Source organism: Mesocricetus auratus, unplaced genomic scaffold (genome assembly GCF_017639785.1).
Source record: "Mesocricetus auratus isolate SY011 unplaced genomic scaffold, BCM_Maur_2.0 Super-Scaffold_100007, whole genome shotgun sequence".
Taxonomy (NCBI): Eukaryota; Metazoa; Chordata; class Mammalia; order Rodentia; family Cricetidae; genus Mesocricetus; species Mesocricetus auratus.
In genome coordinates this window covers 53,352,362-53,372,923 of record NW_024429191.1, presented here as the reverse complement: position 1 = coordinate 53,372,923, position 20,562 = coordinate 53,352,362, and the positions used below count along the sequence as shown (strand labels likewise).

General features: G+C 52.3%; 1 protein-coding gene across 2 annotated transcripts in view; it reads left to right on the top strand.

The window, feature by feature from the left end:
* The window catches only part of Sgsm2 (small G protein signaling modulator 2), a 40,697-nt gene extending 21,313 nt beyond the window's left edge, over positions 1–19,384 (top strand). The window contains exons 5-24 of one of the 2 annotated variants that reach the window (XM_040749137.1): positions 156–223; positions 319–464; positions 636–770; positions 1,222–1,346; positions 1,774–1,841; positions 2,634–2,794; positions 2,928–3,054; positions 4,667–4,801; positions 8,567–8,720; positions 9,710–9,774; positions 9,851–9,996; positions 10,374–10,502; positions 10,776–10,958; positions 13,686–14,063; positions 14,290–14,414; positions 14,960–15,042; positions 15,191–15,300; positions 16,755–16,851; positions 17,423–17,590; positions 17,800–19,384. In XM_040749137.1, coding sequence (XP_040605071.1) covers positions 156–223; positions 319–464; positions 636–770; positions 1,222–1,346; positions 1,774–1,841; positions 2,634–2,794; positions 2,928–3,054; positions 4,667–4,801; positions 8,567–8,720; positions 9,710–9,774; positions 9,851–9,996; positions 10,374–10,502; positions 10,776–10,958; positions 13,686–14,063; positions 14,290–14,414; positions 14,960–15,042; positions 15,191–15,300; positions 16,755–16,851; positions 17,423–17,590; positions 17,800–17,888 — 2,692 coding nt within the window. In that variant the 3' untranslated portion in view covers positions 17,889–19,384. The remainder of the gene's footprint in view (positions 1–155; positions 224–318; positions 465–635; positions 771–1,221; positions 1,347–1,773; positions 1,842–2,633; positions 2,795–2,927; positions 3,055–4,666; positions 4,802–8,566; positions 8,721–9,709; positions 9,775–9,850; positions 9,997–10,373; positions 10,503–10,775; positions 10,959–13,685; positions 14,064–14,289; positions 14,415–14,959; positions 15,043–15,190; positions 15,301–16,754; positions 16,852–17,422; positions 17,591–17,799) is intronic. The other variant, XM_040749138.1, reaches the window with a different exon arrangement.
* Positions 19,385–20,562: the final 1,178 nt, after the last annotated feature.

The window sequence follows — 20,562 nt, the reverse complement described above, 5'->3', positions numbered from 1 at the left end:
CACACCAAGAACCCTACAACACTTCATCCTGTTGACTCATTCTTTTTTGGTGATGACATGAATGTGGTCTCTGGGCATGCTTCTGAGTGAGCTTGACCACCCTGGCCTGAGTCCTGGAGCCCTGTGGTCACCCTGCCTCTGTCTCCTCTTGGCAGCAAGTACTATGAGAAGGAAGCATTATTGGCTGACCCTGTGTTTGGCCCAGTCCTGGCCTGTCTCCTAGGTGAGCTTGAAAACTGAAGGCCTGTGTTGGTTCAGTGGAGTATGGTGTGGGTAATGAGAGAGCCCCAGCTAAATTAACCACCCCTGTCTTCATAGTGGGACCCTGTGCCTTGGAATACACGAAACTCAAGACAGCTGACCATTACTGGACTGACCCCTCTGCTGATGAGCTGGTCCAGCGGCATCGCATCCGGGGTCCCCCTAATCGACAGGACTCCCCAGCAAAGCGCCCTGCCCTGGGGGTTAGTGTCCTTCTCCCCAGCTCTTGTGCTCACTTATTCAGACTACTGTTGATTAGAGAGCATAGTGGAGAGTCAGCTAGAGAGGGTCATGGCACATGGGAGCCTGAAGACCCTCCATTCCCAAGACCAGTTTCCCAGGGTGCGGGCCTGAGCCGTAATCTTTCCTGGCAGATCCGGAAGCGCCACTCTAGTGGCAGTGCTTCAGAAGACCGGCTAGCTGCCTGTGCCCGTGAGTACGTGGAGTCCCTGCACCAGAACTCAAGAACTCGGCTGCTCTATGGCAAGAACAACGTACTGGTGCAACCGGTAGGAATGCTTTGAGACGGCAACCTTCCCTCACTGCCCTCTTTAGAAGGTCCCAGGACCAGAAGCCTTCAGCCAGTTTCTTTGTTACAGAACCTTAACCAGAGAGAAGGGAATACCATCCTACCCATACCTCATTGTCATATGACATATGGAGTTGGCAGGAGACAGGGATGACATCTGCTCTGGCTAGCTGAATCCAGTCTGTCCAGAGCCAGGATGGCAGCCAGCAGGCAGAGTGAATGCCCAGCATGGTGTGGCTGGCCAGTGGCACACCTGGCACCCGGGCCGATGGCACTAAGCCAACTGGGAGGAGACATTCAGATACAGCTTCTGTTTCTTCTTGCTCTACTCAGCCTCTAGCCCTAGGACTCCATTGCTGGCCTGCTGTGTTCCCTCGTATGAGACTCTCAGGCCCATATTGACTGTCTTCTGGTATATATCTTTCCTATAGAAGGAGGACATGGAGGCAGTCCCTGGCTACCTCTCCCTGCACCAGTCTGCAGAGAACCTGACTCTGAAATGGACTCCCAACCAACTCATGAATGGGACTCTCGGGGACTCTGAGCTAGAAAAGAGGTAGAGGTTTTACAGCTGTTCTCAGGAAGCAGGGAAGGGGATGGAAGCTTGGTCCCAGAGAAGGGGATGGAAGCTTGGTCCCAGGGAAGGGGATGGAAGCTTGGTCCCAGAGAAGGGGATGGAGAAACAAAGTAGACTCCAAGGGCCAAGCGTTACTCTTCATCCAATGCCAAGAGTTACAGGGAGAGGCTGCCGGAGTGATTCCCAAGCCCTTTGAGACTGAGCCACGCCTGGCCATGGAGGGGTTTGCACAAGCCAAGTGCTGGCCAGCTAAGACTGCTAGGCTCTGTGCCATGAAAACACTATGAGACTTAGAGGAACAGGGCTGTCCAAGATTACTGCTCGGCTCTGGCTGCCCTATCTTCAACATAGTTTCAGGGGGTGATAGGACCAGTTGACATAGTGACACCATATGGTTCCTTTTCAGTGTTTACTGGGACTATGCCCTGGTGGTACCCTTCAGTCAGATCGTCTGCATCCACTGCCACCAGCAAAGTGAGTCTGCTTGTCTGAGGCACAGAGGCGGGAGAGCAGACGCCTCCTTGCTGTTGTGCACTGCGCACGGGGCCTGTCACACTTACTGTGTCCCTCCCAATGCCCTTGTTTGCAGTGTTGGGAATCAGACTCAGGGCATGGTATAGGCTAAGCATGTGTTCCGCCACACTCCTAGCACTCCCACTGTCAATATTTAATTTTTAAATTATTTTTTCAAAACTTTATGTGTATGGCTATTTCACTTCATGTACACACACACACACACCCATATGCATGTGTGGTGCCCATGGAGGCCAAAAGAGGGCATTGAATCCCCAGAACTAGAATTACAGACACAGTTGTGAGCCACCATATGGGTGCTAGGAATTGAACCTGAGTCCTCTACAAAAGCACCAAGTGCTCTTAACCACTGAACCAAGCTCTCCATCTTCATTTTTTGGACATTATTTAGTATATGAATGTGTGTAAGTACACAAGTTCACACCTGCACCACAATATACATGGAGACCTGGGGACAGTTTGCAGGAGTCACTTCTCTGCCCCCACCATGTGGGTCCCAGGGATGGGACTGAAGCTCAGGTTGTCGAGCTGTGCAGCAGGCACCTTTGCCTGCTGAGCCACCTTGTCAGCCCTGTACTGTCCTATTAATCTATTAATGAGACACCCAAGGCATGTCCTAGCCTGTCTACCCTCCTTTCTAGCCTGGGAAATGTCACCAGTGGGCAAGGGTGATGGGGTTTGGGAGGTCTCAGAAGGGCCCCCACCTCACGTGTGGGCATTCACCCCCACCAGAGAACGGTGGCACGCTTGTGCTGGTGAGCCAGGATGGCATCCAGAGGCCGCCACTGCACTTCCCCCAGGGAGGACACCTGCTGTCCTTTCTGTCATGTCTGGAGAATGGGCTGCTGCCTCGTGGACAGCTTGAGCCCCCGCTGTGGACCCAGCAGGGAAAGGTACCTTGGCAGGGGAGGCTCTGGGTGCAGGGCTGGGTGAAAGCCTCCTCTCTTCCGTCCCAGCCACAGCTCTCAGGAACAGCTTTGGGTGAGACTGTGCACTGGACAAGCTGACCACCCACTCCCTCTGCAGGGCAAGGTTTTCCCCAAGCTACGGAAACGCAGCAGCATACGGTCAGTCGACGTGGAGGAGTTGGGTGTAGGAAGGGCCACAGACTACGTATTCCGGATCATCTATCCCGGGCACAGGCACGAGCACAGTGAGTGTCCCCATGTTCCCTGTGAAGAATGCCCAGGGTGTGTGGGTACACTGTGTCACTTGGGTCAGGTTGAGACGAGAGGTTCATCTCTTACAGCCTCCCTGCTGAATCTTTCACTCACAGATCATCCCTGTCTTGTACCTAGCTGTCTTCCCCCAGTCACCCTGAGGTCCTCAGCTCAGCAGACCCAGGCATCACCATACAAGCTTTTTAGTCATATTCCATGCCGTGATGCAGAAAGAAAGGAGACTAGAAATATTAATAGAAGGTGGGAATCTCCCTTTCTCTTCAGGCTGAAGTGAAAGATAACGAACATTCCACCCCTCTTTAGCCCCACCATCCAGCCTTGAGAAACTAGCCTGGGCACAGGAACTGCGCTTCTTTGATAGTGCAAGTTCATTTCTAGATCCAAAGTTCTCAAGCCAGCTCCTGATCGAGAAGCAGGGGCTGCATCTGAAGAGGGTGAAACCTGCAGCTTGGATGTTGAGGGCTAGGCTCTAAGGCTCCTGCTGCACTCCTGGGCTTTGGGGCATCAGTGGGTAAATCCCTGTCAGCTTCAATGCTCTTTCTGCTCAGTGACACTGCCACCTGTGGTTTCTCCGCACCAGACTTGCATTTCTTGAAGATGAGGTCATTGAATCTTTCAGCCCACAGTGATTGCTGCCAACCAGACCACCTACCCCTCCTTGCATTTCCTAGCTTGTGCCACAAAGTTGTCTGCAATTACATGTTTTTGTTGATGGGTAGATGACCCAGACTTCATACAGATAGCTAAAGCACAAATGGTTCAGATAGGCTTGGAGAACCGGCCTTGGGGTATGCAGGTATGCAGACGAGAGACAGCTACAGTCAGAGTGCTGTCGACTTCTATTTCATCTCAGGCTTGGCTTGGTTTCGATTTGCAGCTTCTGTTTCCCTCCTTCAATCCATGACACTTTCCATTCTGGTCATATCATTGTAAGGACCTCTTCCCTCCCTAGAGGGTGAGCCAGGCATCAGGAGTTGAAACTCAGCTGAGTGTCTCCCACTCCTCAAGGATGGCTCTGAGGGGACTGTGAAGAAGGTTGAATTTATACTCTAAAATAAGGGGCTTGGGGTCTTCTCTAAGTTAAGTTCAGCCCAACTATGACAGCTGTTGCAGGATTTTGATCCATCCCCATTGTATACCTAAATAAATCCTTGAGACCCTTCAACAGACTCTCCTGGGTTCACATAACAGACAACAGCTGAAGAAAGATTGGGATCCATCTGGCCAGAGTCCTACCTAGCCTTAGTCGAGATTGGTGATTTCCTAGGCATGCGTGTGCATGCGTGCAAACACACACGCGCGCACACACACATCTTTCTTCTATTCTTCCTAGAGAGGATCCCTCCAAACAGTGGAGCTCTGTAGCCACCTCCCAGCTCCAAGTCTTCCGTCCTCTCCTAATAACCAGTAGAAGGTTCTTAGGGCAAGCCCCCTCCCCTGCTGACCCCTTCCCTCCTCTGTGCCTTGCAGGTTCAAGGTGATCCCAGTCTCCATGCCTTTCACCTCAAGGAGGGCAGCTGGTCTCTCCTCCCCAGGGACTAGGGTCCTCATGCCTCTGCCTCTCTCGCTATTCTCTTTGAGCAGTCACTATTAACTACCACCACCTAGCGGCCAGCCGTGCGGCCTCGGTGGACGATGATGAGGAAGAGGAGGATAAACTTCACGCGATGCTCTCAATGATCTGCTCGCGGAACCTCACAGCTCCCAATCTGATGAAAGGTTTTTATCCCTCCCCATCCCTGACTCACCTCATCCTCCACCCTAACCCCCCTGGGCCCACTTGCCACCCACTGCAGGGGCTCAAGCAGCAGTGTTGGCATTAGGGGACTTGCACGCAGGGCATTTCCTTCTGTCAGAAGGCAGATCCGTGAGGACACAGGGACAACAGACATGCACTGGCAAGAAGAGGGGATGGCCGGGCGTTGGTGGCGCACGCCTTTAATCCCAGCACTTGGGAGGCAGAGGCAGGTGGATCTCTGTGAGTTCGAGGCCATCCTGGTCTACAAGAGCTAGTTCCAGGACAGCCTCCAAAGCCACAGAGAAATGGTTCTGGTTGAGGAGGGGGCCTTATGCTGAGAGAGAAAGAGCCACTGGGGGAGGAGGGCTGGCTATCCGATGACTCACTTCTTGGGGGTCTGAATGGCTCTCGGAGCCGCTCCCCCTATTCCTGCCAGTCAAGCTGACAGATGCCAGACAGTGGCCTCTTCCTTTTTCTCCTGCAGACAGGAAAGGCCAGCTGCAGCCCTATGCTTCTAACTCTGACTTAACAAGATAGGAGGTAAAGGTAGGAGTTGGACAGGTCAGGTGAGGGGTGAGGATCACTATGAGAAGAGACCCCAAGGATTGGCCTTCCCAGCCTGCAGTGAGGGCTATAGTGCTTTAGCATGAAGCTAAACATACTTACTACAGGGGATCCAGGAACTGGTACAGGCTCCCAGCAGTAACTTGAATTTCTGCCCCATATGCCCTGGTTCACTGTATGGGTTTCAGCAAGTATCTCAATATCTCCAGGCTAAGTTTTATCACTGGTGCCAGGTGTCATGCTAGTAATGCTACTCAGGTGTCCTGTACCCTGGAAACAACACAGCCCAGTATTGTCTCAGCATTCATCTGCCCACAAAATTCGTTTTTAACACAGCTGTCTTGGTGAGGAGTCACATTGTTTGAAGAACCATCAACCCAGGGCCCTATGAGGGCTAGAGATGGGCTTTAGAAAAGGCTGGGCAGAGAAGCAGAGACTAGGCTAGCTTCTAGATGCTAGGGAATTCCCCCAGACCCCACCATGTTTATTCCAGAGTCAGCTGGGCCTCGTTCTTACAGAGGGAACCAAATATATTACACTCCTTACAGAGATGCTCTTCCTTCTAATCCTCTCCTTACACTTTCTACAGAGTTCTTCTAAGGGGCACAGCCAAGTCACTCAACCAGTAATAATGACTCCTATTCCTGCCAGCCAGGCCCATGGCCCAGCACCCCTCAGCCAACCCTGCAGCTGCTCTTCCTGCCACAGGTCTGCCTTCCTTCCCAGTCCTGTAGGCCATGGAATATCTGACTCTTTAGGTTACTGACATACACTTGCCATCTAACTCTTTGCATCATGGACTTTAACAACACTGCTTGTTTATGAGTTAACTGATCTGGAGTAGTGTGGGACGGTTGAACTCACTGCCCTACAAATTGGCCTCTTGGCAATAGAAAGGCCACTGACGGCTGGGTGGAATGACACACACACACACCTGTAATCCCAGCACTTTGTGGGTGAAGGGAGGAGGGTCTAGGAGGTCAAGATCAGCCTTAGCTACATAAGGACTTTGAAGCTAGCCCAGGCAACTTGAGATCTCAGAAGAAAAAAGAAAGCCTACTGACTGTGGCCTCTGAGAGCAGACAAATTCCCAAGCTCATGGAATCCAGAGGCCTTGGAAGTATCTGGGTGTCCTTTTAAAGAATTTAGGGATTAGATAAACCCACAGTATATCCCCTTCGCTCCCAATACTTGAGGGAGAGGTGCAGGTATGAGAAGAAGTGGGGAGTAGGGATGGGGGATGGGAGCTCCCCTCTGCACTCCAGTCCATAATGACAACACTGTTGAGTTCTGCAGCCATTGCTTTTTCAGGCCTGTAACATGCTTGACTTGTGCATGTGATTCAAGTGGCCGGGTGTCCAGGTCTCTTCCTTCTCCCTCCGTTTCCCGCTGCCCCCCACAGAGCAGAGATGCTGTTCACTCTAATTCTGCTCCAGGCCAGGCACCTTTCACTCGGAGTCCTAGGGGCTGTGGGGTTCACCCACCTTGATTGTTTGCTTTATACTTTCCTCATGCTCAGAGGAGAGAGTCAGAGTCAAAGCTGACCCAGCAGACCCCTGTCCAGCCTGCTGCCTCACCAGTCACTCACCCAGGCAGTCAGTCACTCCAGGTCTCAGCTGTCTGCACTGGGTTGTCACAGTGTAGAGTGTGCAATGCTGGCTGGTTCAGCTCCTTCCTGGAGAATTAAGGTGAAGAGCATTGACCCAGGAGATGTGCCTTGGTTGGGCCCAGCTTTCTGGGCATGAGCTTGTTTCCCTCTGTGTCCATCCTCCGCCCTCTGTGCCCATCACCATCCCTGCCTGCTGCCTGCTGTCTGCCTGGCTGGGCTGACTCCTCCCCACCCACCCACCTCTACCCCTCCCCCGGCTCCTCCCACACCCGGCCTCCTGCCTGCTGCAGGAGCATGAGCAAGGCTCCCACCCCCACTACCTGCACCTATCCTCTCCTGCTCTTCTGCTCTCCCCAGAGTCTTCAGCATGGCTTGCAACCTCTCACTCCCAGAGCCGCAGCCCCCTACCAAGTATACTCCCTTAATTTACCTCCTGGTGGAGCTGAAGGGCCAGATGCTGACACAATCCTCCCCATGGGTCTGGGGGAGGACAAGGCAGGGCAGCCCTTGAGGAGACAGGAGGGAAATCAGCTCAGCCCTCTCCACCAAGGCACACCCAGAGCTGGAGTCTGGGAACCCAGAACCACCAGGCCTAGGCCTCCAGACCGTGGGGAGTCAGGGTCTCTTGCTAGATTTACCTAGGAAAGCATTGATGAAAGACCTCAGCACACAGCTCTCTTCATTCTTCACTCTTTCTGCACCTCCTTCCCTCATGGTGATACCAGAGTCTTTCACTTGCCACCTTCACTGTGCTTCATCTCTGTGGCTCCTGGTGAATATCTACCCCAACAATGTTTGGTCCCACTTTGGCCCTAGAAACTCTTAAGAGTCTTGACTCAGTTCTAATTTAGATCAGCAGGGCTGGCTGAGACAGCTCCATCTACAGACATACAGACATGCCCAAGGATCTGTCTATGAGGCACTGTGGCATGGCCAGCTGTGACTGGTGTGTTGAACCACTGGGTCCATGTATCCAGACACCACTTTCACCCTGCCAGCCCTGGGAAGTTCCCCTCCATTCCAGCTCACACAAGAACTACCATGCTGAGTGCCCTCAGGGTGTCTGGTTTGGGCAGGAAGCACTGTTTCCACTTAGCCACTGGCCACCAGATCTTAGAGGTCAAGGGTAATGAGAAAGATAGCATGAGGCCCCCTCAGGGATTTTGATCATTGATGCTGAGGCTTCCAGACACATTCCTGAGCATCTCAGGAAGAAGCAGGCAGAGCCTGCAAGGCCAAGGCTAACTGGCAGTGTTTCCGGGAGTGGAGACCTTTGCTCTTCTAACCTCTCCTCTAGGAAAGCATATGTTCTCTGGTATTGGTGGACTCAGTCCCAGTATTCCATTACATGGGAAAGGCCACCTTCCATCTTCTCCAGGCTCAGGGGAAGCTGGGCAGTGTCAGGCACCCTCCCACCATCTCCATCTCTGGGTTCTCAATCACGCAAGCACCACCTTGTGATTTCCACCAATGGGTGATTTCATCTGCAGCTCTGGGCAGAGGTGGGCATGCTGCAGGGCACTTGGGGGAGGAAGCCTACCAGGCATTGACCTTGGTCCCTTCCTGCCCTCAGATGCTGGTGACATGATTGAGATGCAGGGTTTTGGACCCAGCCTGACATCCTGGCACCTAGAGCCCCTGTGTAGCCAGGGCTCCTCCTGCCTTTCCTGCTCCTCCAGTAGCTCCCCATATGCAACCCCCAGTCACTGCAGCTGTATTCCTGACAGGTGAGTGGGAAGGACGGGCACCAGCCTCCTGTTAATGCATATACACATGTATCCTGCTGTCTTACAGGCGCTGCCATTGGTATGTCAGGGTGGCCTCTTTAACATGGACAGATCTAGGTTCAAATCTCATTTATGCTACCTACATGACTTCAGCAAGGTGCTGAGTCTGTGTGAGCCTCTGTCTTCCCCTTTTGTTTCAATTTGTTTAAGACAGGGTCTCACTGTGTAGCTCTGGCTGCCCTGGAACTCACTCTGTATATCAGGCTGGCCTCCAACGCACAGAGATCTGCCTGCCTCTGCCTCTCAAGTGCTGGGATTAAAAGCCTGGTACTCCTGTGTTTCTAAACCTCAGTTTTCTCCCCTGTACTTCCTTCCTAAAGCAGATGAGGACCACGTGAGTGCCTAGAGTTGAACTGCCATGTAATAGATGTCATACTCTGCTCACCTTCCTGTTGTGGTCCCACTGTCAGGCAGTGTGTCTGGAAACACTTAGTACTACCATGTATGAAGGCAACATGGAACAATTTGAACCCATTGACTGGATATTCTCCTTCACCCATCACTTCATTTTTAACCTGCCATTTCTGGTGACCCTGAAGTGTCTCCATTGATACAGAAGGAAATCAAGATTCACTGGAGTGCTGGGCAGTGGTGGCACCTGCTTTTAACCCCAGCACTCGGGAGGTAGAAGCAGGCAGATCTATGTGAGTTCAAGGACAGCCTGGTCTACAGAGAGCTCCAAGACAGCCAGGACTACACAGAGAGACACTATCTCAGGGGGAAAAAAGTTCACTGAAGCAGTCAGTTTCAGTCGGGCCCCCAAAAGCAACATCAAGGATGACCAGCAGTCTCATACTGCCAAGCTATATGTCCTACACTCCAAACAGCCCCCACCATCTTGCCTGCCCCTGCACCCTGAAGCTACAATGTCAGCCCTTCTTAACCAGTGGGCTGCCGTCTCCTCGCTCTGAGCCAGGATGTTTCCACAGGTTGCCCCTCAGGCTGCTGTGTGAAAGCATGAAGAGGCAGATTGTGTCCCGGGCCTTCTATGGCTGTGAGTGTGGCGAGGTGGGGCTCTGAGGGGAGGGAGAGGGGAAGCACCTCAGTCACAGCTGCCTTTGCCCCTGTAGGGCTGGCCTACTGTCGCCACCTGTCCACAGTGAGGACCCACCTGTCAGCCCTGGTGCACCACAGCATTATCCCACCAGACAGGCCCCCAGGGGCCTCAGGGGGCCTCACCAAGGACGTGTGGAGCAAGTATCAAAAGGATAAAAAGGTGCAAACCAGCTTCCAAGGCCTGTGGGGTGGGGACTTAACAGTTACATGTAGCTGCCTGCTCTAAACTTAGTGGTCATTTGAAGTCACACATGGTAGGCAGTTGGGCAGATAGGTGAGACTGATGCCATAGGGTGACCTGCATTGTAGACATGGCTGAATTTCATCTGCATGGGAAGGGCCTGGGCTGGGAATCCAATCTACTTCCATGTTGATCTGAGATCTGACAAGCTTTCTTCTGCCCTGTGAGGACAGAGGTGAGACAAGGTCTCCTATAGCTATGACCACAGAACAGGAGAATATGGGCTGCCCCAAGCAGGGTGTGCCTGGGCCACAGTAGCTGGAGGCTGCACAGTCTTTACCCTCTGGGTCCCTCAGAACTACAAGGAGCTGGAGCTGCTGCGGCAGGTGTACTATGGTGGTGTGGAACATGAGATTCGCAAGGACGTCTGGCCCTTCCTGCTCGGCCACTACAAGTTTGGCATGAGCAAGAAGGAGATGGAGCAGGTAAGGGAGCCTGTTCCTACAGAACCAAGGAAATAGCAGCTGGGCAAGTGACCCCAGAGAGGGAGCCTCAGAAGCCCAGCTCCCCACCTGCCCCCAGCTAGAAACAGCAGAGGAAGGTGGTGGCAGGGCACACCCCGGCCCTCACCCGAGGCCATCTTAGCTTCTGCGTCCCCTTCATCCCCCTCAAGGACTGAAGTTCCAGTGCTTGCCCAGCCCTGAGGAAGAGGTCTTAGGGCACCCTCCCCTCATGGTCATGGTGTGGTCTGAACACAGGTGGATGCAGCAGTGGCAGCGAGGTACCAGCAGGTGCTGGCCGAGTGGAAGGCCTGTGAGGTGGTGGTGAGGCAGCGGGAGCGGGAGGCTCATCCAGCCACGCTCACCAAGTTCTCCTCGGGCAGCAGCATCGACAGCCACGTGCAGCGCCTGGTGCACCGAGATTCCACCATCAGCAATGATGTGAGCCAGACTGGGGAAAGGGCTTGGTGGGGAGGGCTGGCGGGGACCACGGTAGCAGGTGGGTCTTGGGCAGAGGCTTCATGTGTCAGCGTCTCAAAATTTCACCTGAAGAATGGGAAACTGGTGCTTTCACACAAAAACAATTGCTTCGTGCTGCATTTGAATGGAACAGTAGGGGGAAATGGGTCTTTTGGAATGTGGGGGAGCTTCTCCCTCCTTGTAGAGAAAATGAAAGGTAGCCGTGGTTCCCATGAGTTCAGTACTGCATCTGCTTCTGATGAGGTCGGTGTCCGGTGTCTCTGAGCGATAGTGTCCCATATCTGGCTTCGGTTTCCAAACTTCTCTATTCCCATGCCTCTGATTGAAGAGGCTTTATGGAAAGTTGTTGGCCAAAGAACAGAGGGACATTTAGAGAGCCATTGCTGTCCACTGACAGGTTAGGTTCATTTCTATGTAGTTTTCTGTCACCTTGTAGAAGTAACTTTGCAGAGGGGGTGGAGCACTCAAGGATGTAGAGGTGACTGCAGACAGAGGTAGGTGGAGCACTCGAGGATGTAGAGGTGACTGCAGGCAGACAGAGGTAGGTGGAGCACTCGAGGATGTAGAGGTGACTGCAGGCAGACAGAGGTAGGTGGAGCACTCGAGGATGTAGAGGTGACTGCAGGCAGACAGAGGTAGGTGGAGCACTCGAGGATGTAGAGGTGACTGCAGGCAGAGGTAGGTGGAGGACTCGTGAAATGCTCTTCCTGCTGATTCTCTTCTTCCACTTACGTCTTGAGAGCAGCAGGTAGTGACCATGGCCTGCTGCTGCTGCCCCACCCATATCTGAGTTTCCTTTTCCTACCTTTCTTCTTTTCTCTCCCCAGCCCCTTCTGTCTTAAATTGGCTTTAACTGTCATCCTGCCTCAGTCCCCTTAGCTGGGATTACAGGCATGCTCTACATGCTTATCTGGCATAAATTGTTTTTATTCTTGTATTTATTTATTATTGAGATAGGATCTCACTTGTTCTAGAACTCACTATGTAGACCAGGAAAGCCTTGAACTCACAGAGATAGATCCATGTGCCTCTGCTTTCCCAAGTTGTGATTAAAGTTGTGTCCCTATTTAAAAAAAAGTAGAAAAGGCTTATTTAGATAAAGTTTGTTCTTTATACTTTACTAATCATGAATGCTAACAATATATAAGGTAGCACAAGAATTAAGACTATAACTTCAGCCGCCTTTAATCCCAGCATTTGGAGTTAGGCGGATCTCTGTGAGTTCCAGGACAGGCTCCAAAACAATACAGAGAAACCCTGACTCGAAAAACAAAACAACAAAAAAGACAGGACTCAGCAGTTAAGAGCACTGGCTGCTCTTCCAGAGCTCCTGGTTTCAATTCCCAGCACCCACAAGGCTGTAACTCCAGTTCCAGAGCATCTGCTGCCCTCTTCTGACCTCCATGGGCATTGCATGCATGCAGTGCACAGCACAGCCATACATGTGGACAGGACACCCATATACATAAAATAAAAATAAACATGTCTTTAAAATATCCAAACTAACAAGACACCCTCTCCCTCTCCATGCACTCTGTTTTTAATCCCTTGCTCGTGAGCACACTTTGTGCTCTGGTTTTTGTAAACACCTGCATCTGGGAGGGTGAGACAGCTTAGCAGGTAAAGGCACTTTCTGCACAAGTCTGATAACCTGAGTTTGATCCCCAAACCCTACTTACAGGTGAAAGGAGAGACTGACTCCACAAAATTGCCCTCTGGCCTTGTATGCCTTATGACACATGTATCACCACCACCCCCCCACACACACCATAGGCACACAGTAATAATAAGTACAAAAAGACAAGTCTGTGCCTATTGTGATAGCATACGCTAGTACCCGCATTACTTGGAGGCTGAAGCCAGGCTGGGCTACCAAGTTTCACCAGTATGACTTTACCCAGAGTGAAAACTTTTAGCATCCCTTTGACTGCATTGTCCAATTAGAAAAAGAAAAGACAAAGGCAATGCGTGGGTGTGCTGTTTCCCCTCGGACTTGTTCTATGGCAAGTGTCCAGCGGTCAGTGGATTGTTTCCTTCTACTTCTGCACTATGTCTGAAGACTAACATAACTGACTTGGTATTGCTACAGAAGTTTTTCTGTCTTGTCTGCTCAACATTCAATACCAAGAATAAAGAACTTGCTTTTCCTAAAACCTGCAGCTTATTCTCCCAACTACACCCCAACAGCAATGTCAAGACACTAGGGCAGCTCTCCCGGACTCCTTTGTGACTTCAGGTCTTTGTAGAACAACATCGAGCTCAAACTGGCTGCCAAGAGTTGGGGACTACCATGGATGGTGGTGGCACATACCTTTATTCCCAGCACTCAGGAGGTAGAAACAGAAACAGGCAGATGGAGTTTACGGCCAGCCTGGTCTATAGAACGAGTTCCAGGATAGCCAGGGCTTCACAGATAAATCCTGTCACAAAAAAACAGGCCTCTGCTCTGCTTCCTGTAGCAGTTCTTGAAAGCTATGGGGTGCATTGCACAGGCACAGCCTGTCTTTTGCCCAAAACCTTGTTTCTTCTTTTGGTTAGCTGGATTCTAAGCAGGTTTGGTGCCCAGGGACTATAGTGCTGGGAGTTGGGGGTGGGAGGAGGGAGTATGAAGAAAATTCTTCCCAGCTCCATTCTGATCCAGGGAAGACCCTGGAGTGTTGGATGGAGCCGCCTGTTTATTCCCTCCAGGTGTTTATCTCTGTGGATGACTTAGAGCCCCCAGGGCCTCAGGACCCTGAAGATTCCAGACCAAAGCAGGAGCAGGAACCAGCAACTGGGACACCAGGCATGGCAGAGCAGCAGTCAGTGGAGTTTGACTCCCCAGACTCAGGGCTGCCTTCCTCCCGCAACTACTCTGTGGCCTCAGGCATCCAGTCCAGCCTAGATGAGGCACAGAGTGTGGGCTTCGAAGAGGATGGTGGAGGGGAAGAAGGCTCCTCCGAAGGACCCGCCACTGCAGCCCACACTTTCTCTGAGCCCCATCAACCAGGCCAGGAGAAGCTTGCACCTGCCAGTGAACTTGAAGCAGGGGAGGAGTTTGCAGCAGTGTGTGCCGCAGCCTATACTGTACGTGGGGTGCTCCCTGGTGCTCCCTTGCACTGCTGTCAGTGGCTCCAGGAGTCCTGACACCCTGAGACCTGGGGACTGACTGCAAGGGGGAGTGTGGGCGGTAAGGCTGTCTCGAAAGGGCTCTCTGAGCATCACTGAGAGGCCTCTGTTCTCAGAGCTCTGGGGTTCATGTTGGCTGGGTTTTCTTTGGGCACCACCTCCTGAGGGACAACCACTTTTCCAGATAGAATTACTGGACACCGTGGCCTTAAATCTGCACCGCATAGACAAGGATGTGCAGAGATGCGACCGAAACTACTGGTACTTCACAACCGCCAACCTCGAGAGGCTCAGAGACATCATGTGCAGGTGCCATTGAGAGCAGGCTGGGGGAGATGTGGGGACCCAGTCTGGGTCATGGTTTCACCTATTATACTGTCTCAGTTCTCGCTGCATCTGTTTGGAAGTCTGTCCATTCCCTGCAACACCCTCCCCCACTGCATCCTCTGTCTGGAGCTCTGTCCCATCCCTGTAGCACCCCCCCCCCCGCAGCATCCCCCCCTGCATCCTCTGTCTGGAGCTCTGTCCCATCCCTGCAGGGTCACTTCCCCACAGCCCCCCCCGGCATCCCAGGGGTCTTTCACACATTTCTTACCAGTTTTGATTCTCCTGCCCTTCACACCAAACTGTGGTGGCTTTTTGTTGCCCTCACTAAGTCCTCTACTGAAGTACCTTGGAGACAAGGGCCATTGGTAGTTCCTACTGCCTCATAGTATAGAGCCACAGTAAATGTTTTAGAGTTGTGGAAAGAAAGGCTGACTCTGTGGGGAACAAAATGTTTTAGGGGCCATGTCCATAACAATCCCCAAGAAAAGAGAGTAACATAGCCACAGTGTTCACCCCTGGCATTTCAGCTACGTGTGGGAGCACCTGGACGTGGGCTACGTGCAGGGCATGTGTGACCTCCTGGCACCTCTCCTGGTCGTCCTAGACAATGGTAAGGGATGGATGGGGTGCAGGACTTCCCAAAGTGGAACTGGGTTCAGAGTGACAAAGTGGGGGAGGGGTGGTGGTCGGGTCCAGAAGGTGTGGGATGATAGCCAGTCTGCCCTGGAGTCACGGGGTCTCATCCCATCTCATCACAGACCAGCTGGCCTACAGCTGCTTTAGCCACCTCATGAAGAGGATGAGTCAAAACTTCCCCAATGGGGGTGCCATGGACACCCACTTTGCCAACATGCGTTCCCTCATCCAGGTAAGTACTGCAGCTGCCTGCGGGCTGGGCTTGGCTAGTCTTGCCCATCAGTCACCAGGAGGCTAGAGATGTCCTTTACAAGGAAACTTTATTTCACATAGTTACTTACTTAGGGGCTGGCCTAGGATTTGCAGTAGTCCTCCTGCCTCTGCTTCTTTGAGTGTTGGGATTGTTGGCATGTACCACCAACTACAGTTGAATTTTCTTCATTTTAAAAAAACATTGCTGCCAGGCACATGCTTGTATTCCCAGCACTTAGGATGTGGAGGTGGGAGATCAAGGCCAGCTTGACTACATAGTGAGTTTGAGACCAGCCCTGACTATATGAGATGTCTTTATGTTAATGAAATTAATTCACACATACACACATTCAAATGCATTTATTAATAAAAAGTAGCTGGGCATCACAATTCATGCCTGAAATCCCACCACTTGGGAGACTGAGGCAAGATCAGGGTTGCTAAGAATTCAAGGTGAGCCTAGACTACAGAGTGAGAACCCATCTCAAATGAATATAATAAAACAGTAAGTCAACAGGGCTGATTTTTTAGCTAGTCAAGGAGCTGAGTTTCATACCCAGGACCAATAGTTTCCATTTCTTTTTAAAGCCACACAGTGCCTTCTGATCCCAGTGCTGGGAAGGAGGAGTCAGGTAGATCCCTGGGCATCTCTGACCAGACAACTTAGCTCACTTGAGTTCCAGGCCAGTGAAAGACCTTGTATCCAAAAAGTAAAAGATAGGTGGGTAGCACCAGTGGAGTGACGCCAGAGGCTGTCCCCTAGTCAGCACACACAGTGTGCCACACACACACACACACACACACACACACACACACACACACACACACAGTGTGCCGTGTTCACCATGAACACATGTAGGCACATAGATACAAACACTGAATTAATTAGTTGGGGTGGGAGAGATGGCTCAGTGATTAAGAGCACTGGCTGCTCTTTTAGAGGACCCAGGTTCAATTCCCAGGACCCACATGGCAGCTCACGACTGTAACTTCAGTTCCAGGGGATCCGATGCAGGCAAAACACAACTGTACATAAAATCATTAAAAGAATGAATTAAATTTTTAAAAATAAAACTCTAGTTCAGGCAAAGTGCTGACTGGCCTAGCACATGAAAAGCCCTGGGTTTCATCCCTGGCACCACACAGAAGTACTGCTATCTGTGCTACAAACTGAGTGTCAGTGTGCACACATGCTTGTGCCCGTGTGTTCTGGTGAGAAGTGGGGTTGGTGATTAAATCAAATGCACAGAAACTGGAGTAACCGCAAAAAGAATGCAGGTGGGGGGAGGGGGGCGGGCGGGCGGGAACAAATGAACAGGGCACAGCTGCCAGTGGGTAGACGTGCAGTGCAGTGCAGTGGCCAGGGCAGCTCTGGGTGGTGGGGAGGGCGTCGGGGAAGTAGTTCGGGTCAGTATCTCTCCTCTCCACCATGAGATCTTGGACTCGGAGCTGTTTGAGCTGATGCATCAAAATGGAGACTATACCCACTTCTACTTCTGTTACCGCTGGTTCCTGCTGGATTTTAAAAGAGGTAAGCAGTGGGAGGGGCCGGGCATCATGGCACATGCCTAGAAATCCCAGCACTCCAGAGCCTGCAACAGGACAACTAAAGGAGTGTCAGCTACATAGCAAGACCATCTTTTAAAAAAAGAGAAGAAAAAAAAAGGATCATGGGACCAAGGTCAGGCAGCAGGAGAGCCCTCTTCCTCTAAGTCAGTATTCACTGCACACTGTGTGTCCTGCCCCTGCCCAATCTGAGTTTTACTAAGGTCGTCTGGACCCATGCTTTCTTGCATGCTTGTCAGGAATCTCCATAGCACAGGCAGCGCACACTTTGTCACAGGTGATAGTCTTTGGAACCTTGTTCAAACTACACCTTCCCTGAACACTGGAAGTGGCGAGTGTCACACAAATTCTGCAGAAATAACCAAAGACAAGGGCAGGGTCTTGGTCTGGGGTAGGGGATAGAACTACCATTCTGGAGCCAGGCTGAACCGGGCTGTGTGTGTGGTGGGGAGAATGCAGCTGCTGAAGCTGACTTCATGTGTCTCCATCAAGCCCTGTGCCTGGAATGGTAAGTACCAGCTCCTTGCTGTCCCCAGAGCTGCTGTATGAGGACGTGTTTGCAGTGTGGGAGGTGATCTGGGCGGCCAGGCACATCTCATCAGAGCACTTTGTCCTGTTCATCGCCCTGGCCCTGGTGGAGGCCTATAGAGAGATTATACGTGACAACAACATGGACTTCACTGACATCATCAAGTTCTTCAATGGTATGAGCTGATCTGGCCATTCTGGCTCCCCCATCCCCAAAAGGGAATGGGGCCCAGGTCCTGGACTGGGTAGGGTTGGAGGGCTTTCAGGAATTCTAGGGTTCCTTCCCCATAGGCAGATGTCAAGAGCATAGCAGGTAGAAACCAAGCAAGGTTATTAGCCACAGGGTTCCTCCCAGCCTCTCCACAATTATCCATGTTACCCCCAGAGCGAGCTGAACGTCATGATGCCCAGGAGATCCTGCGGATTGCCCGGGACCTCGTCCACAAGGTGCAGATGCTTATAGACAACAAGTGAGAGCCGCAGCCAGGGGCTGTGAAGCGGAGAGCCCAGGTACCAGGCCCCTGAGCTCCAGCAGGGAAAGGCGGAGGTCATCATAGCCCAGACTGCCTCACCCCGCACCCCCTGCCCTCACCCCTGCCAACCCTGCCCACCCAGCTGTGTAACCTAACAAAGTGACTGTGAGCCTGGGATGTGAGTATGGGCAGTGCTGGCCCTACAAGGCAAGTCAGGGTCACGATGCTTACAGATCATGACTGGGTGGGAAGGGTTAGCCGCAGGGAGAGTGGCCAGCCGAGTCTTGGGGGACAGCTACTGTTTCCCTCTCAACAGAATAGCCCCCACTGCCACCCGCAGCCTCAGCTTGGACTATTTCCCAATGCCTCTTCCAGTCAACCTGGGGTCCTGTAAGGTTAGTGGGGTCTACACTGGCCTGAGCCTCATCTAGCAGGAGTTGCATGGGGCAAGGAGCTCTGTGCCATATCTCTCCTGAGGCCTTTTGTGGTCTTAACTAGCTGCCTATTCAGGCATATGTCTGGGGCCAGGTGACCTGGGCTACCTTCCAGGCTCTCCTGAGACTCTGGGGCAGCTGGACGTGGGCCCTGGGTCACAGCAGTCCACCTCAGCAGCACTGCCATAGTCTCTGGCCGCCAGAGTGACCCCATGAGCTCCCTACCCACCACAGTGCACCCACTCACGTCTGTACAGTGTCACTTCCTCACCCTGCCCTTGCTTTATGCACTATAATCCCCAGGACGGCGTAAGTAGCACATTTGCCAGCTGAGGGTTTGGAGGATGGTGGGTGTGCCTGCTCTCCAGAGGGACCCCAGGGAGATTCTATAGGAAAGCAATCCTGTCACAACCTCCTTCCAAGGACAGGTCTCTGAGCTTTGGGGTACTCATTGCCTGTTCCAGACATCTATGAGTTCCTGGGGCCGAGGGAGGCGGGATTGCCTGGGTATTCTCATCCCTGGTGAGAAGCAAGGCCAGCTCCAATCTGCACATGCCTCTCAGGGCACTGAGAGAGGCCTGGAGACCCAGAAAGACCCTTGCAAGAGTTTGCAGGGGTGTCACCAAAGGCACACCCTTGACCCAAAGCCTAGGCATGCTGCTTGTTTTGTCATCCCCACCACCCGAGCACATGCAAGCCACGTCTGGGACCTGGGGGCCATACCTTGCCTGGCTCCAAAGATTGACCGCATTTAGAAAACACGAGAAAGGACCAGCAGCCTTCTGCATCTAGCAATGCCCTCCCTAGCCCCGTACTGCACGGCCTGTGTGGGGCCAGCCCACTCCATTGCCTACCCTGGTTGTTCGTGATTCCTTGGCCTCCACCAAGCACGGTGGTCAGTGTGTGCCTGCCTTAGTGACTCTGCACCTGTGAGGAGCAGAGTGTATGGGGTTTTGGTTTTGGTTTTGTTTTTTGTTTGTATGTTCATCTGGTTGGTTGATTTTGTTTTGCTTAGAAACTATACTCTTCAATATAATAGACCAATAAAATGCATTTGGCAATGCCTGAGGCTCTGATGGCTCCTTGTGGGACTGGCTGGACACAGAGCATCTCTGAGATGCCTGGGGGTTAGTGGCTGGAGGTACAGCTCCTGTGAAGGCATGGAAAGAGCCTGGTTAGAGCTCTGGTCCTGCCCTTTCCTACCCCAGAGTGCACCCCAGAGTGCTTCTCATATCTTTAACAGCTCCTGTCAATCAGTCTTGCCTGCTTTCTGAGCCCTATGGTCTGCTGCCAGCTTCTCTAAAACCAAGGGTTCTAGTCCACAGCACTAGAAGTCTGGCCCCAGCTGTTAAGACAACACAGGCTAATGACCAAAGCTGGCCAGGGAAAACTGGGACACATGAAGGTTGTGCAAGTGGACTTGATAAGCCCCTAGGGAAACACTCCTCACCTCCCTAGCAGGTTCTATGGCCTGTGTGATTGTTGAATCCTGCTGCAACCACCTCTAAAGGTCTGGAAAACCAACCTGAGAGTGACCCGACTCCTCCATACCTCACCCTCCCTGCACCACTTAGACTGCCAGCTGGGCATGTAGACATTCTAGGGGACTCTATGGTCAAAAGGGGTGTCTGGAGGGTTAGGCCAGCCTTCTGGTACAATGAGCTTCCTGGACACAGCTTCGTTGGTGAGTACTCTTCTGGAGCAGGGGCTCTGAGCATAGGGAGTGAAGTGGTTTGCTACACATCCTGAAGCTGCAGCCCCATGTACTAGGTGAAGTGCCCAGGGCAGTGCTGGATTCCGTCCCTAGTGCCCAGTACCAAGACCGAGTGAGCACTTTCCAAGTGTTAATCCTCACCCTAGCCTTTCACCCACTATACCAGTGCCCAGGACAAAGCTCTTCCTGATGCCACCAGTAGAGAGCGCCTACACCTCGAGGGCCCACAAGGCTGGCAGTAGAAGATTGGAACTGACATTTCTCAGCACTAGCCCTCCACAAAACAGGAATCTAGGTCATTTATAGCCAGCACTTTCTTCCTGAGGGTAACGCCTCCCCCATTTTCCTAGGAAGGAAACCTAGGAATGTAACCAGGGAGAAGCCTGCCTAAACCACCCCTGACAGAGCTACTAGCTCCTTCATCTCGTTCCCTATCACTTGCTCTAAGACAGCCTTGTCCAAGGCTAAGCTGGGGAGAGATGGAGCTGAGATCTTGGCTCCCTGAATCCTGACCTCCAGTTTCATGC